This window comes from Lycium ferocissimum, chromosome 5, assembly GCF_029784015.1.
Source record: "Lycium ferocissimum isolate CSIRO_LF1 chromosome 5, AGI_CSIRO_Lferr_CH_V1, whole genome shotgun sequence".
Lineage (NCBI taxonomy): Eukaryota > Viridiplantae > Streptophyta > Magnoliopsida > Solanales > Solanaceae > Lycium > Lycium ferocissimum.
The window spans coordinates 12,648,762-12,662,102 of NC_081346.1; the positions used below are offsets into that span (position 1 = coordinate 12,648,762).

The 13,341-nt window shown below is 35.0% G+C and overlaps 1 protein-coding gene across 1 annotated transcript; it reads left to right on the forward strand.

Annotated features, from left to right (window-relative positions):
- The first annotated feature begins 3,086 nt into the window (after positions 1–3,086).
- On the forward strand, positions 3,087–12,604 carry LOC132056057 (tubulin gamma-1 chain). Its single transcript, XM_059448106.1, has 11 exons — positions 3,087–3,398; positions 5,516–5,716; positions 6,294–6,405; positions 6,516–6,916; positions 9,261–9,314; positions 9,388–9,492; positions 10,043–10,117; positions 10,197–10,241; positions 10,930–11,058; positions 12,081–12,185; positions 12,269–12,604. Exons 1-11 carry the CDS (start codon positions 3,270–3,272, stop codon positions 12,335–12,337), a joined length of 1,425 nt encoding a protein of 474 aa, XP_059304089.1. The 5' UTR covers positions 3,087–3,269; the 3' UTR covers positions 12,338–12,604.
- The last annotated feature ends 737 nt before the right edge of the window (positions 12,605–13,341 follow it).

Below are 13,341 nucleotides of genomic sequence, written 5' to 3' on the forward strand. Positions count from 1 at the left end.
CTTTTTTCTTTCAATATAGTTGGCTTAATCATAAACATCCATATCTTTATTTAAATCATTAGCGTATATATTCACGTATACATGCTATAGCACGCAAATCCATAGTTGTATCTCATGAACCCAAAATAGACTCATTATCCTATACCTTACTTACAAATTCAATTGATTACCTAAATTCGGGGTAAACACCCCTGAAGTTGACATTTTTTTCAATAAGACACCTAGACTCTGCCGATAACTATTACTCCCCTAAACAATTTTGAACTGATATAATTATCTCATTTTTTGTTCAAATCCAAATTTAAAAAGTTGGTATTAAACACGCATCAATCCTTACTCGACACGTGTTAATTTAATTAAAATTACATTTTCTTTTCGTCTTTCACTTTTATTTATATTTTTGCTTTTTTACTTTTATCTTTTCTCTTTGACTTCACCATCGCCTCCCCTCCCCCCCCCCAACCCCAACCCCCAACACACGTATTTCTCCATCTTCTTCAGTTAATCTCCCCTCATATCCTTTCTTTCTTTCTTCTTCTTCTTCTTCTTCTTCTTCTTTATTCTAACCACCCCTCCCCCTCTCACTGATACTAATACGAAGTGTTTCAAACACAAAAAATAACATTTTTCTTTTTCCTGAGTGAATTCAAAGTTCCAATAATATCATCAATTAATTTTATCTCTTTTTCGTATCAGCACAATTAAAAAATAAAGGTTTTGAAAAGTATTAATGAATTGCCCATAATTTATAAAAGGTTGGACTGAATCTCGAACAAAAAAAAAAAAAAAAAAAAAACGAGATCGATGCCTCCATTAATCTTGAAATCTAATGGGTTTTTGTAGAATCATTCGAAATGTAAGGAATATTGTTTAACAAGATCTGGATTGAAGAAAGAGTTAAAGCTGTGGTAGTAAAAGAAGGTGGGTGGAGTTGTGGAATGATGGCACTAGAAGTGGCAAGGTTCTGGCGGAGATGGTAACGAGTCTGTGGAGAAGAAGAAGAAATAAAAGAAAAAAGAATAAGGAAAAAATTAAAATAACAAGAAAAATAGGAAAATACATTTTATATATATAAAAAAAAAAAATTGTAAAATACAATTGCAGTTTTTTTGGGGGTTCCTCACTCTCTTAAACAGAGTGAATGCGCTCTCTATGCCGGATGGCCCTAAAAGGAGATAATTATATCAGTTCAAAATTATTTAGGGATAATATGATCCCGCAAAATTTAGGTGCCTTACTAAAAAAAGTGCCAACTTTAAGAGGTTTTTTTTTTTTTTTTTTAAATACTTCCAAAACTTTCACGCTGAAATAATAATGTTGTTTTATATACAAATAGATACGACCGACTTTGACTTCCACACATCACTTTGCGGCTACACCTATTATACATAATTTAATTATTTATATAATTTTTAAAAACTTATACATATTGATTTGAGGTACACGCACAAAGCGCATATCCTAAAACTAGCATTGATAAAAAATGTACAGACAATAAAAGTTTATAAAAACAAAGAAAGAATTTATGGTCATAAAAAAGGACATAATATCGCAAAAAAGTTCTTCCGATTAAAATGTTGTGTGACTCGGAGAACATAAGACATTTTGGTCAAACAAAAAAAAAAAATCGTAAATTTAGGCATAGCAAGACTTGAACTTCCAATCGTTAGGTTCAATATCACCAATCTCATTCCAAATCCCATTAATCAAATCACCTTTTTTAGAAGTCTCATACTGTTCAAGTGTTAACAAGAAAAATGTCTTACATAACAATTGTCACATTTTGTTTGGGCCAAACTCATCCACAAACACCCATGGTTGTCGACTTCTTTCACTTGAGCACCTAAAGTGGCCTTGTTCCATTTAGACACTTCAAAGTGGCCATTCTTATTCCACTTAGACACTTTTTGCACCGTTATCGGAGCAAAACCAACACCAATCGTCTCCTACGTGGATTAAGTGGCCAATTAAATTGTGCCAGCTCATTTAAATTGTGTCAACTCATTAAATTGTGCCAACTCATTTTAATTGTAAAATCACTAATTTATAAATTTGTGGAGTTTTGACCATTAAAATTGGAGGCTTTTGGGGTACAGTTGGATGTGCAATGAGGTGGCGCCCCCTTTGGTGTTGGTTTTGCTTCGATAACGGTGCAAAAAGTGTCTAAGTGGAATAGGAATGACCCACCTGAAGTGTCTAAATGGAACAAGGGTCACTTTAGGTGCTCAAGTGAAATAAGTGGACGACCACAGGTGTCTGGCGATGGGTTTGGCCTTTTGTTTGTTTAGAAAACCAGGGCATAGGTGATATAATCGAGTAACGATAAGGGAAAATTTGAAATAAATTTTTAGTGGAGGTCATAAATGACTAATTTCATAAAGTTTAGAGGTAAACTTAGTAGGCAATTGGACATGAGATTTCAATTTTGGACATGCGATTTCATCTAATGAGATGAAATTCAAAATCATCCAAAAAGGCATGATTTGGGATTCCAAATCACGATTTCAAATTTTTTAAATGTAAAAGTTGACTCATAAGTTTATATTTTGTAAAAATAGATCCATAAATTAGTAGATATACTTACCAATCATGTTTACCAACTATTTATATCAAATATTAAAGATCTACAAGTTGGTAGTATATTTATAACGAATTTACTTTTACCAACCATGTGGGAAAATTATACTAAAGAGCAGTTACATTACAACTCATATTCAATTTTTCATTTTATTGAACTAAAGTTTGATAAATTAACATTGTATTTTTTAGAAAGGCCTTCTAGTAGCGTATTAATTTTGTTATGCATTATTAACTTGCTCATTTGATAAGATTGTATAAGGTTTGAGAAAGTTTTGATAATCTTCATAATTTATGAAATTTTTATGCGTATAAAAAAAATAAAACTTAAGAAATTTAAATTACATATCCAAATAAAACTTGATGCTTCAAATCTTGGCTTCTTAGATTTAGGAATAAATCTTGGGAAAAGAAGTCGAAGACATACCGCTCACGGCTTATGTTAGCGCGCACCAGCAAAACATAATTAAGCCGGTCAGAGTCAGACTAACCCCACCATTATAAGACTTGACATAATTGCCGAAACCTCGCTTTTTTCCCTCTTTTCTTTTTCGAAACCCCTTACTGGCTACGCCTACAAAAAGTGGCCATAAAGCTAAAGTAGAAGTAAATTCCGATTGTTCTCTTTTTCTTCTAGCAGATCGGTAACTCGTGCAGTTTAAAACTCCTTGATACTGTCAAGGAAAAGGAAAATGCCGAGAGAAATTATCACACTACAAGTGGGACAATGTGGAAACCAGATTGGAATGGAGTTCTGGAAACAGCTATGCCTTGAACACGGTATCAGTAAAGAAGGCATTCTTGAAGATTTTGCTACTCAGGTTTTCTAACTACTTCGCTTTTGTTACGTTCAGTGTGCCTGTTTGCATAAATTAAACTAGTATACCGCTTCTATACCAAGTATTAGGTTTTAACTTAGCTTTATATTGTACTTCTTGAAATGTTAGCTTAGATTACTTTGTTTCCAGTATGGTTGGGTATAGAAATAGAAGTCAGTACAAACACAATTGTAGGAGGTGTAAAATATATAGGATAGTGTTTTGGCGAGATTTTTGAAAACTAAATGTTCACAATTGGATAATTGTTGGTTGAATGAAGTGATATGAAGCAAGAGTATTAGGTTACTTAAATTTTATTGTATGATACATCTAAAAGTCCCATTCTTTCTTATAATTTTATCCTGTACCGTACTTCTCTCTGATGGGTGGCATTATGTAATGAAGGTAAACGATACAGTGTATCCGAATGTTGTATTCATCAAAACAATACAATATAACACAATACAGTACGATACGTCATGAAATGATATGTACCAACCATCCAAACAAGCTGTAAAAGAAAATGATTTCCGCAGATAAGTTAGTGGGCAAAGTAATTTTCACTATTTTGTGAAAAGTAATTACCTTGAACAGAACATTTTCTATAATACAACTAACCAAACACATGATTTCAAAACATTTTCCTGGAACCTAACACGCCCTAATAGTGTTCTGCTGTTCAAGTTCAGTTGTTCTTCTGATTTTACCTGTTAAGGTATATGTTCATCTGAACTGTACTTATTTCATTACATTTTTGGAAGGGAAAAACATAACATTTGAGTAGCTTTTTTAGGTTCAGCGTCTCTCTTTTTTATTTTTTGTTTATTTTGAAATTAAAGCCTTTTATGGCAATTTTGTTTTACATTTGATTTATTGTTTCAAGTTGGGATAGTCTTTTGTAGTTCATTTACTTTGGAAGGAAATAGATTTCTTATTTTGTTGTTGTGGTAGAAAATGAAATGCGAATACAACGACATGCTCAGTGAAATCACACAAAGTGGAGTCTGGAGAGGACCTTACCCCTACCCTATGAATCTAAGAGAAAAAAGGGCTAACATTTTCTTTGGTTGAAGTAAGTATTATTATGAATGGCATCAAGAAGATGTATATGGAAAAATAGCTACAAAAGAGTGAGATTGTTAGGTCTGTTACAAGAGAAAAAAGGGTTAACATTAAAGTACCGTTTTCATTGCAGAGGTACTTAGGTATATTTTATCATTTGTGTTCAGCATAAAATGCAAGTGGTGATAGTTACAATTGACAACTCAGAATGGTTAGATCATGTAGTAGTTAGTGAGGCAGTTTAGTTGATTTATTCTATGACAATTAACATTAGTGAATTTGAAATCTACATGGGAAGCTAAACATCCCTCTGAATTTCATACCAAAGAAGCGTCGATTGGTTTAAGTAAAACATCTGACTGTTACCACGATGAGCCTTTTTATTTATTGGTCCTTGTGGTTTACTTTTGAAAAATTACGTGGTTTTGCTTCGAATTTGTTATGCTGGATTTCACCGGTTGATAGACTTGTTGTTTCTAAGAAACTAATTTGAGGGAGCTTGAAACTCGATTCGTCTGCAATTTTTTTTTTTTTTTTTTGAAACTGTTAACTTTTTCTATAATTCATATGTAGCAAAACAGTACTTAGGTAGTACTGAAACCATATTTACAAGAAACTCTTAACTTTTACTGTCCTCTCTCTATGTTGAATCTAAAACATCAATAATAGTGACAGTATCATTTGAGTAGATCTGATTACACCAAAAACACAACAGCAAAATAAAGCTTAACTTGATCTTCTGCACCCCATTCTCCACATTCTCAAAACATCTGGATTGCAAATTATAGATATGATTCTTTCATTTTCTGATCTGATTTATGCTACCTAGTGGCCATGGGAACATACATGTACATACAACATTGTCATTGAGCCACATGCATGTGAATGGTGTATCTACAGGTCCTCATCCACTTAGACAAAATGTTCTTATTCGTTTTACACACTTGCTTCAGTTGCTTGTGTGTGATTAAGTGCTTGTATTTTCATCTTAAGACCACTCTCTTGTACAACATAAATATCCTACATTACTTTATAGTGATGAGTATGTGATGCTGCAGGGAGGTGATAGGAAAGATGTATTTTTCTATCAAGCGGATGACCAACACTACATACCTCGAGCATTATTGATGGATTTAGAACCCAGGGTGATTAATGGTATACAAAATGGTGAATATAGGAATCTCTACAATCATGAGAATGTATTCATTGCAGATCATGGAGGAGGTGCTGGAAATAATTGGGCAAGCGGATATCATCAGGTCTATTTGTTTTCTTTTTAATCTTTGTCTCAGTTTGATAAAGATGAGTACTTTTCCAATCAAGACATGGAGGTATTAATAGAAAAAGATTAATAATGTGTAGGAACAAACTAATGCCATTGCATAAACATAAATACTCTCAGCTAGTTTCTGGACTACCCTTTAATAAAATTTCCATATTCAAAGATGCTTCATCAATGTTACACGCAATAGATTGCACTCTCAGTGTCAATTTAGAGGGCTGGATGCCAAGTTGGACAAATAAGCCAAGCTCATAATAACTGTGATTTATCTTGGCTTATAAAAGAATATATAGACTCTTTGACTGCCTTTACAGTTTCGATTGGAGATACATCGGTTGAGTTGAGAAAACCAGTAGATGTCATCAACCTTCATCTATCCACTTCAATATCTTTTCTGTATGCTTTCTCTGTGATGTTTTCTGGACCAGCACCTTTTTAGAGTCTTTATTCAGCAAATAATCTTGAAGTGCTTCATGACCCTTTCATTTTGTTGACCCTAGAGATTGGATTGGTAGTTTCTGAAAAATTTGGTAAAAAACCATTTATTTTATCAGGGTAAGCAATACGAGGAGGACTTAATGGACATGATTGACAGGGAAGCAGATGGAAGTGATAGTCTCGAGGGTTTTGTTCTATGCCATTCGATTGCCGGTGGAACTGGCTCAGGTTGACTTCTTTTATGAAGTTGGTTCAGATTGTGATAATGTCAGTACAATGAGTGTCTCTGAATTAAGTGCGGATATTTATTATGTTGCTAATCACTGTCCTTAGTGCAGGTATGGGGTCATATCTGTTGGAGACTCTGAATGACCGCTACAGCAAAAAACTTGTCCAAACCTACAGTGTCTTTCCTAACCAAAATGAGACAAGTGATGTGGTTGTACAACCGTACAATTCCCTATTGACACTCAAGCGCCTGACATTGAATGCGGATTGTGTAGTTGTACTTGATAATACTGCACTCAATAGAATTGCAGTAGAACGCCTGCATATTACGACTCCCACATTTACTCAAACAAATTCATTAGTGTCTACTGTAATGTCAGCAAGTACAACTACACTACGCTACCCAGGATACATGAACAATGACTTGGTTGGCCTCCTTGCTTCTTTGATACCTACACCAAGATGCCATTTCCTTATGACTGGATATACGCCACTCACTGTGGAACGTCAAGTAAGATATCCGTTCTTATCTGTCAGTGTTTTATTTCTAAATGTTCTATATGTAACTGTATTTGCGATTTCTGATTATTATCTTTTTACTATTGCGCTCTCATAGTAGCTCAATTGTCTGTTTTTTTCCTTAGAATGAAGTAGAACTGAAATGTTGACTTAAGTAATCTATATTCATGCCGTCCATTGATCAATTGTACAGACCAGTTTCATCCCACAGTGGTTTTATAAGAAGTATCAGTTGATTTTTTTTTTTGGGATTCTGATAGTTGTGTACCTGGGGGATTTCAGTTGCTAATTCTATCTCCTGTCCTGTTGAAAAGTATGGTTTGCCCACCGGCTTTTGTTAAAACTTATCTCATAGATACATTATTCAACTCACCTGAGATGTTTGGTCATGCACTATGTAAACCTCCAAATGCCTCGATCCTTGGGTGTGACACTAAACATTATTGAAGGTACACCAAGGGTGTGGCCCAGTGGTCAATAAAGTAGTTGAAAACATTGGAGACCAGGGTTCAAATTCCAGCTGAGAGGAACGATGCTAGGTGATTCTTCCCATCTGTTTAAGCCTTGGTAGGAAGACTTACCAGGTAGTACAATTGTACTGGTGGGAGGTAGCAGAGATTTGTGGTATATTCAAAGTGCGTGTAAAGCTGGTTGAGACACCACAGTTGTAAAAAAAAATGAAAAACTACAAGGGCATGAGGTAGAACTAAAATCACGTGGATTTTGGGTCTAAAATCGGCTATGCCAAGATCAACTGCAGATCTGCTTCTCTGCTGGTACAACAAGGGTCTGCCTAAAGGAAGGAAAAAGATCTAGAACACCAAAGCGGCTTGTATTTGGTGGTGCATATGGAAAGAGAGAAACAAAAGATGTTTTGAAGGACACAGCAGCTCCATACTGAAGATACAGTCTGACTGCATACTTTTGATTTCTTTTTGGTGTAAATTGGAGTGGGTAAATGAGGTTTACAGTTCTTAGATACTTTTGTATAGCCTAGACTGGGCGTTCGTCCGCCTCTTTTTATTTCTCTCTCTTTTTCTGGATGTAAGTATCACTTTTTTCTTGCTGTTCTCGCTTTAATAATACTTACCATTTTTTTCTTAAAAAAGAACTCACATGGACAAAAATTGTCTCAGAAACCGTCAATATCACTTAATCCATGAGAACTTAGCAAATAGAAAAGATTCATATAGATGATATCGATTTGTAGGGGTTTAGGCTTAGTCATGTTGGTGCATTTACCTTACATTCAGTGTTTGCTAGGAGTGTTTATAGTTTGTCTAGAGATGTGTACGTTAGGAGAAACTGTAGAGAATCTCTTTTTTAAAACTCGCTAGGTTATTCTTTTATCTCCCTAAGTTGTTTTAAAAGATAAAATATTGAACATTAAAATGAAATGGATCTAAATGAAGCAGAATAGATGTTGAGGATTCATATAGTCGAGTCTAACTTTGTTTGAGATTGAGATGTAGTTGTTTGATAATGTAAAAACTAATTATTTTTATTAACGTAACGTCGGGGGAATCCCCGTATATGAGTATTATACCAAAAAGCAGAAAAACCTAGACCAAAAACATGGTTCTGTACAAAATTCACCCAATTATTTATATAAACAAAGACCTAAAGGGTGCACTAAAAGAAACTAGAGATATGAGGTTGCTCCTCACATGTACAAAATCATTATCGACCCCTTCAAAATCTCTCCTATTCCTCTCTCTCAACACCACCCACATAAGGGCCCATGGGCTATATCCTATGCCTTCAGTATTCTCGTTCTTCTTTTGAAAGCGCAACTATGAATGCATCCTTTACTATTCTCGGCACAGTTCACTGTATTCTAAACCAATTCTGAAGGTTCCCACAATTGGTGCATAGCTACATGACAATGTTATAAGAAGTCCACATCTTCTCCTGAACATCTACACACAGAGTACTAGCTGACTCTCTATTCGACTATCCTTTTTATCATCTTTTTAATTCTACTAGCTTAGAAGATGAAATAGAGACTATATTTGCCTCACAAAAGGTAGTTATTTCTTTTTAATTCCACTAGATCACTCTCTATTCGACTATCCTTTTTTCTTTTCTGTTTATAAGTAAAATTGTAAATTGCTGTCGTATTTTTATTTTGAGCCGAGGGTCTATTGGAAACAGCCTCTCTATCCCGCAAAGGTAGGGGTTAGGTCTACGTACATCTTACCCTCCACAGACCCCACTTCTGGGATTACACTGGGTATGTTGTTGTTGTAGTAAAGTTGTATCATGCAGCTTGTGTGTGGGACATTCAGTAGTGACAAGTGACAACTGAAGCATATATCTAATAATCCTGTTTGCAGGCTAATGTGATTCGGAAAACAACTGTACTTGATGTGATGAGAAGGCTCCTTCAGGTATGGAAACCTGTCCTCTATATTGTCCTATTGAAAGATTTTGCAGATATACTCAAAGACTTTCACTTTGCAGACCAAGAATATCATGGTTTCCTCCTATGCTCGAACAAAGGAAGCCAGTCAGGCTAAGTACATATCCATTTTAAACATCATCCAAGGAGAAGTTGATCCCACTCAGGTATTCATGATTATTTTTTAACAACTTTTGTGGTGTAATTCCTTTTCTTTCTTCACCATGCTATAGAAAGGTTTGGTTTGAAGTGCTTTTCCCCCGAACTGAGACATTTATATTATAATATATTCAAGTTATTTGTGAAGGTCCATTTGATTGAATTTCTTTCAAGCTGGAACGGTTCTAAGCAGATTCTGATTCTGGCTGTTTGAGAAAGGCACACCACATAGAGTCATGTTTTGGAAACTTAAACACAAAATTGGTTTTATGTTGTTATCATCTAATCCTTCGCTTGCACTATTTCCTTAAGGAGTTTCAAGATTATTTCAGTTTCAACTTAGACATAGCTTTATCAACAAACCACCCAAAGGGACATTGTGTTTCCATTGCATACATCAAGATTCCTTTGTATTCATGAATCCTGGGGATCTAGAATTATATTTATCATCTGTTAGCTGTTTCCCAACTTTGTAAGCTCGTAGCATATATCAATCCACAAACATATGCATACACATAACTTCACTGCTTCTTACCCATTTGATGTTTTGGGAATCAGGTCCATGAAAGTCTGCAGAGAATAAGGGAAAGAAAGCTTGTCAATTTTATTGAGTGGGGCCCTGCAAGCATTCAGGTAGGTCTTTTGGCCATAATAAACTTTGAGATTTAGCTTTTTATCCTACTTCTTGACTTTTCATTGCCTTCCTTTGCAGGTTGCTTTATCTAGAAAGTCTCCCTATGTCCAAACTGCTCATAGGGTGAGATATACATCTATGTCTAATTGTTCAATCTTTTGTGCTGAAGGCTGTTAATCTGAGTTCTACAGCTTATAAACTGCTTAAATGACTTTCTTAGAGATTAAGGATGCTCTGTAATGTAAAAGTCAAAGCTTGTTGTCCAGTAATTCGGCTTACCAACAAATCAACGGAGTAATATGTTGTACTTATAAAGTAAGTTTGACAGCATGAAGTAATTGTTCTTTCCGTGTTTCGAAACTGATGCTTAGATCCACTAGATGCTGTTGCTGAATCCAAAGGTTCTATAAAGTTTATAGTTTGAACTTTAAATAACAGATATATTGCATAAGTTTTTATAGTTGAAAACATAACAAATATTGGTCACTTATGTTTGAAAGCGTATTTCTGGTAAGGGGCAAATATAGTCTCTATTTCAGTTGCTGCTTGACAGCCTCTCTACCCCATAAAGGTAGAGGTAAGGTCTGCGTACATCCTACCCTCCCCAGACCCCACTTGTGGGATTACACTGGGTATGTCGTTGTATTTCAGTTGCTGCATGATGATCAGCTGAGGCAAGCCAGATTTGTTTGACTATCTTGGTCTTCACATTCTGTTGTAAATCTGCTTACCTGGATGTTGTGTGGACATTGTAAAGCTGTTTGTTTCCTTAAAGATATTTAATATTACTCTATGCTTATCAATGTGTCAGGTTAGTGGTCTCATGCTGGCCAGCCATACAGGTATCCGCCACTTATTCAGCAAGTGTTTGACCCAGTATGATAAATTGAGAAAGAGACAAGCCTTCCTCGACAATTATAGGAATCATCCAACGTTTGCTGTAAGTTCTTGTTCAACTCTGTCTTTGTGATATAATCTACTAAGAATAAGAGGCGGCATGGTGTATAGTTTAGTTACTGGTAAGTCAGTTCCCGTTCAGCTGGGGACTTGGTTGTGTTTAGTTTTTCTGCTTGCATGGCTGAGAAATTGATAAGTAAAACAGAGCAGACATTTGTTGTGCTCCGTGGTATCTGCAAAACTGAAGCTGAATCTGAAATTTTTTCAAGTGAAATCTATCAACTTCTATTAGAAACTACGACATGTTTTCTCCTTTCATATTGCTGTCACTATACAATGATATCTATAACTGACATCCACGTATGAAGAAAGATTTAATTGATGAATTGGGCAGCTGATATTCTATATCTAACCAATTACACAATAAAATAATATCGTTTCTCATTTTAAGAATGTACAGCCTTTAGAAAACAAAAGCGCGTCAATCCAAGTCTTGGGTAAAATTCAAAATGTAATACATTTGTTTGTTTGGTTAACTTGGCATGAAGTTTAAGAAAGTAAAGAAGACTTTTGAATCTTGTGGTCTTAAATTAAAGAGATATAGAATGTACCAAATGCCTTCTAATCTTGTGATCTTAAACATGCCATGTGGAAAGTTTGAATTAAAGAGTTGCCAAAAAAAGAAAGAGGCATTCTTTTTAAAATAGACTAAAAAGGAAATTAAGACAAACAAATTGAAACAGAGAATGATAATCTTTCAGGTACAATTCTCAAAATCTTTAGAATAGAACAGTGTCCTTTGTGATATTTTGACTTGTGGGCATGAGATGTAAAGTTGAACTTCAAAAATCATGCTTCTTTGTCCAATGTCCAGTTTGGGCGTTTTAGCTCCCAGCTGAGCTCCTTGCTTATTCTTGTTCAACAAGGAATGATTTGTCAAAGGGGGAGTCCAAAACCCAAGCTTTAAGCTTCATGCACTTTGTAAAAGCTTTTGTTGGTTGCATTTATAGTGATGTTTGCTATAAGCTTTTTCCTCTTACTTTAATTTTTACGCAAAATGGGCAGGACAATGATCTATCCGAATTTGACGAATCTAGAGATGTGATTGAAAGTCTTGTTGACGAGTACAAGGCTTGCGAGTCCCCAGATTACATCAAATGGGGAATGGAGGTAAGTGCTAGTACTAGTATACTAGTCTCTCTTGCCTTTTGTTTCATGTGCTGCATCACAAATGAGCTAATCTATTTGTGCAGGATCCCGACCATGTTCTAACAGGCGAAGGAAACTCTAGCGGAACAGTTGATCCAAAATTGGCTTTGTGAGCAAGCCAACTATTCTCTGTTTCAGCTCTGCAGACGAAAAAAAGGACACTTTGTTCTATGTAATTATCTCTATAATTTAACTCTGATTAGTTTTCTGTACTACTAGGTGAGAAGGATGAGAATTCCATTTGGGGCTCAACTTATTTGTTAGGGTCATTTGGTGCTTTTTACATTGGCAAATTCATGGTAAGATATGCTGAAATTGTTCTGGAATTTCCAGCAATGAATTATTGTTCCACATAAATTGAGCATAACAATCTTATGAAACCTTGAGAATTTTTCCTTTAAAATAAGACGTAATACATAGTTTACCACTTGACCTTGTAGCCAAACTTCAAGGGGAACTTTTATACATTCAACCTTTTTCGAAGTATATCTAATGAACGCCATTTTATCCACCTGACAAACACATTTTCTACCAACAAATTTGAGCGCGTGGATAGGTTAAAAAAACTTGTGTTTGGGACCTTATTTAAGAGCCACATGTTAAAATTCTATCTCAATTTTTCATTTATTTTAGTTTTTGAAAATTTTATTAACTTCTTCCTTCTAAAAAGGTCACTGCCATTGCCACCACTTCCTCCTTCCCCTCCATTATCCACGGTAACTATGGAGGTAGAAAGCTCAAGGAAGAGGGAGATATTTGCCATTCTTTCTATTACCTACGTGGGAATATGCATTCCAAACAAATAACAGTTTCCCAAAATATCTCTTCAAAGCTTTTTAATGATTGTCAATGGAGCTTTTTAATAAGTTCAAAAAGCTCCAAATTGAGAAATTCAGAAAATTAAAAAAAAAAAAAAAGAAGCGCTGTTGTTTGAGTAGAAATTAGAATTGAATTTTAAAATTGTGTGGTTGAAAATCGGTTTGATGGATTTGTTCTAGACTTAGCTGCTGGGTCTTTAACGACTGAAATTGGCACTTCAGAGCTCAAGTTATTGGAGCCTAATAGTTATGGTTAGGGGCGTGCAAGGATTTGGGATGGTTCGAATTTTTTAAATATC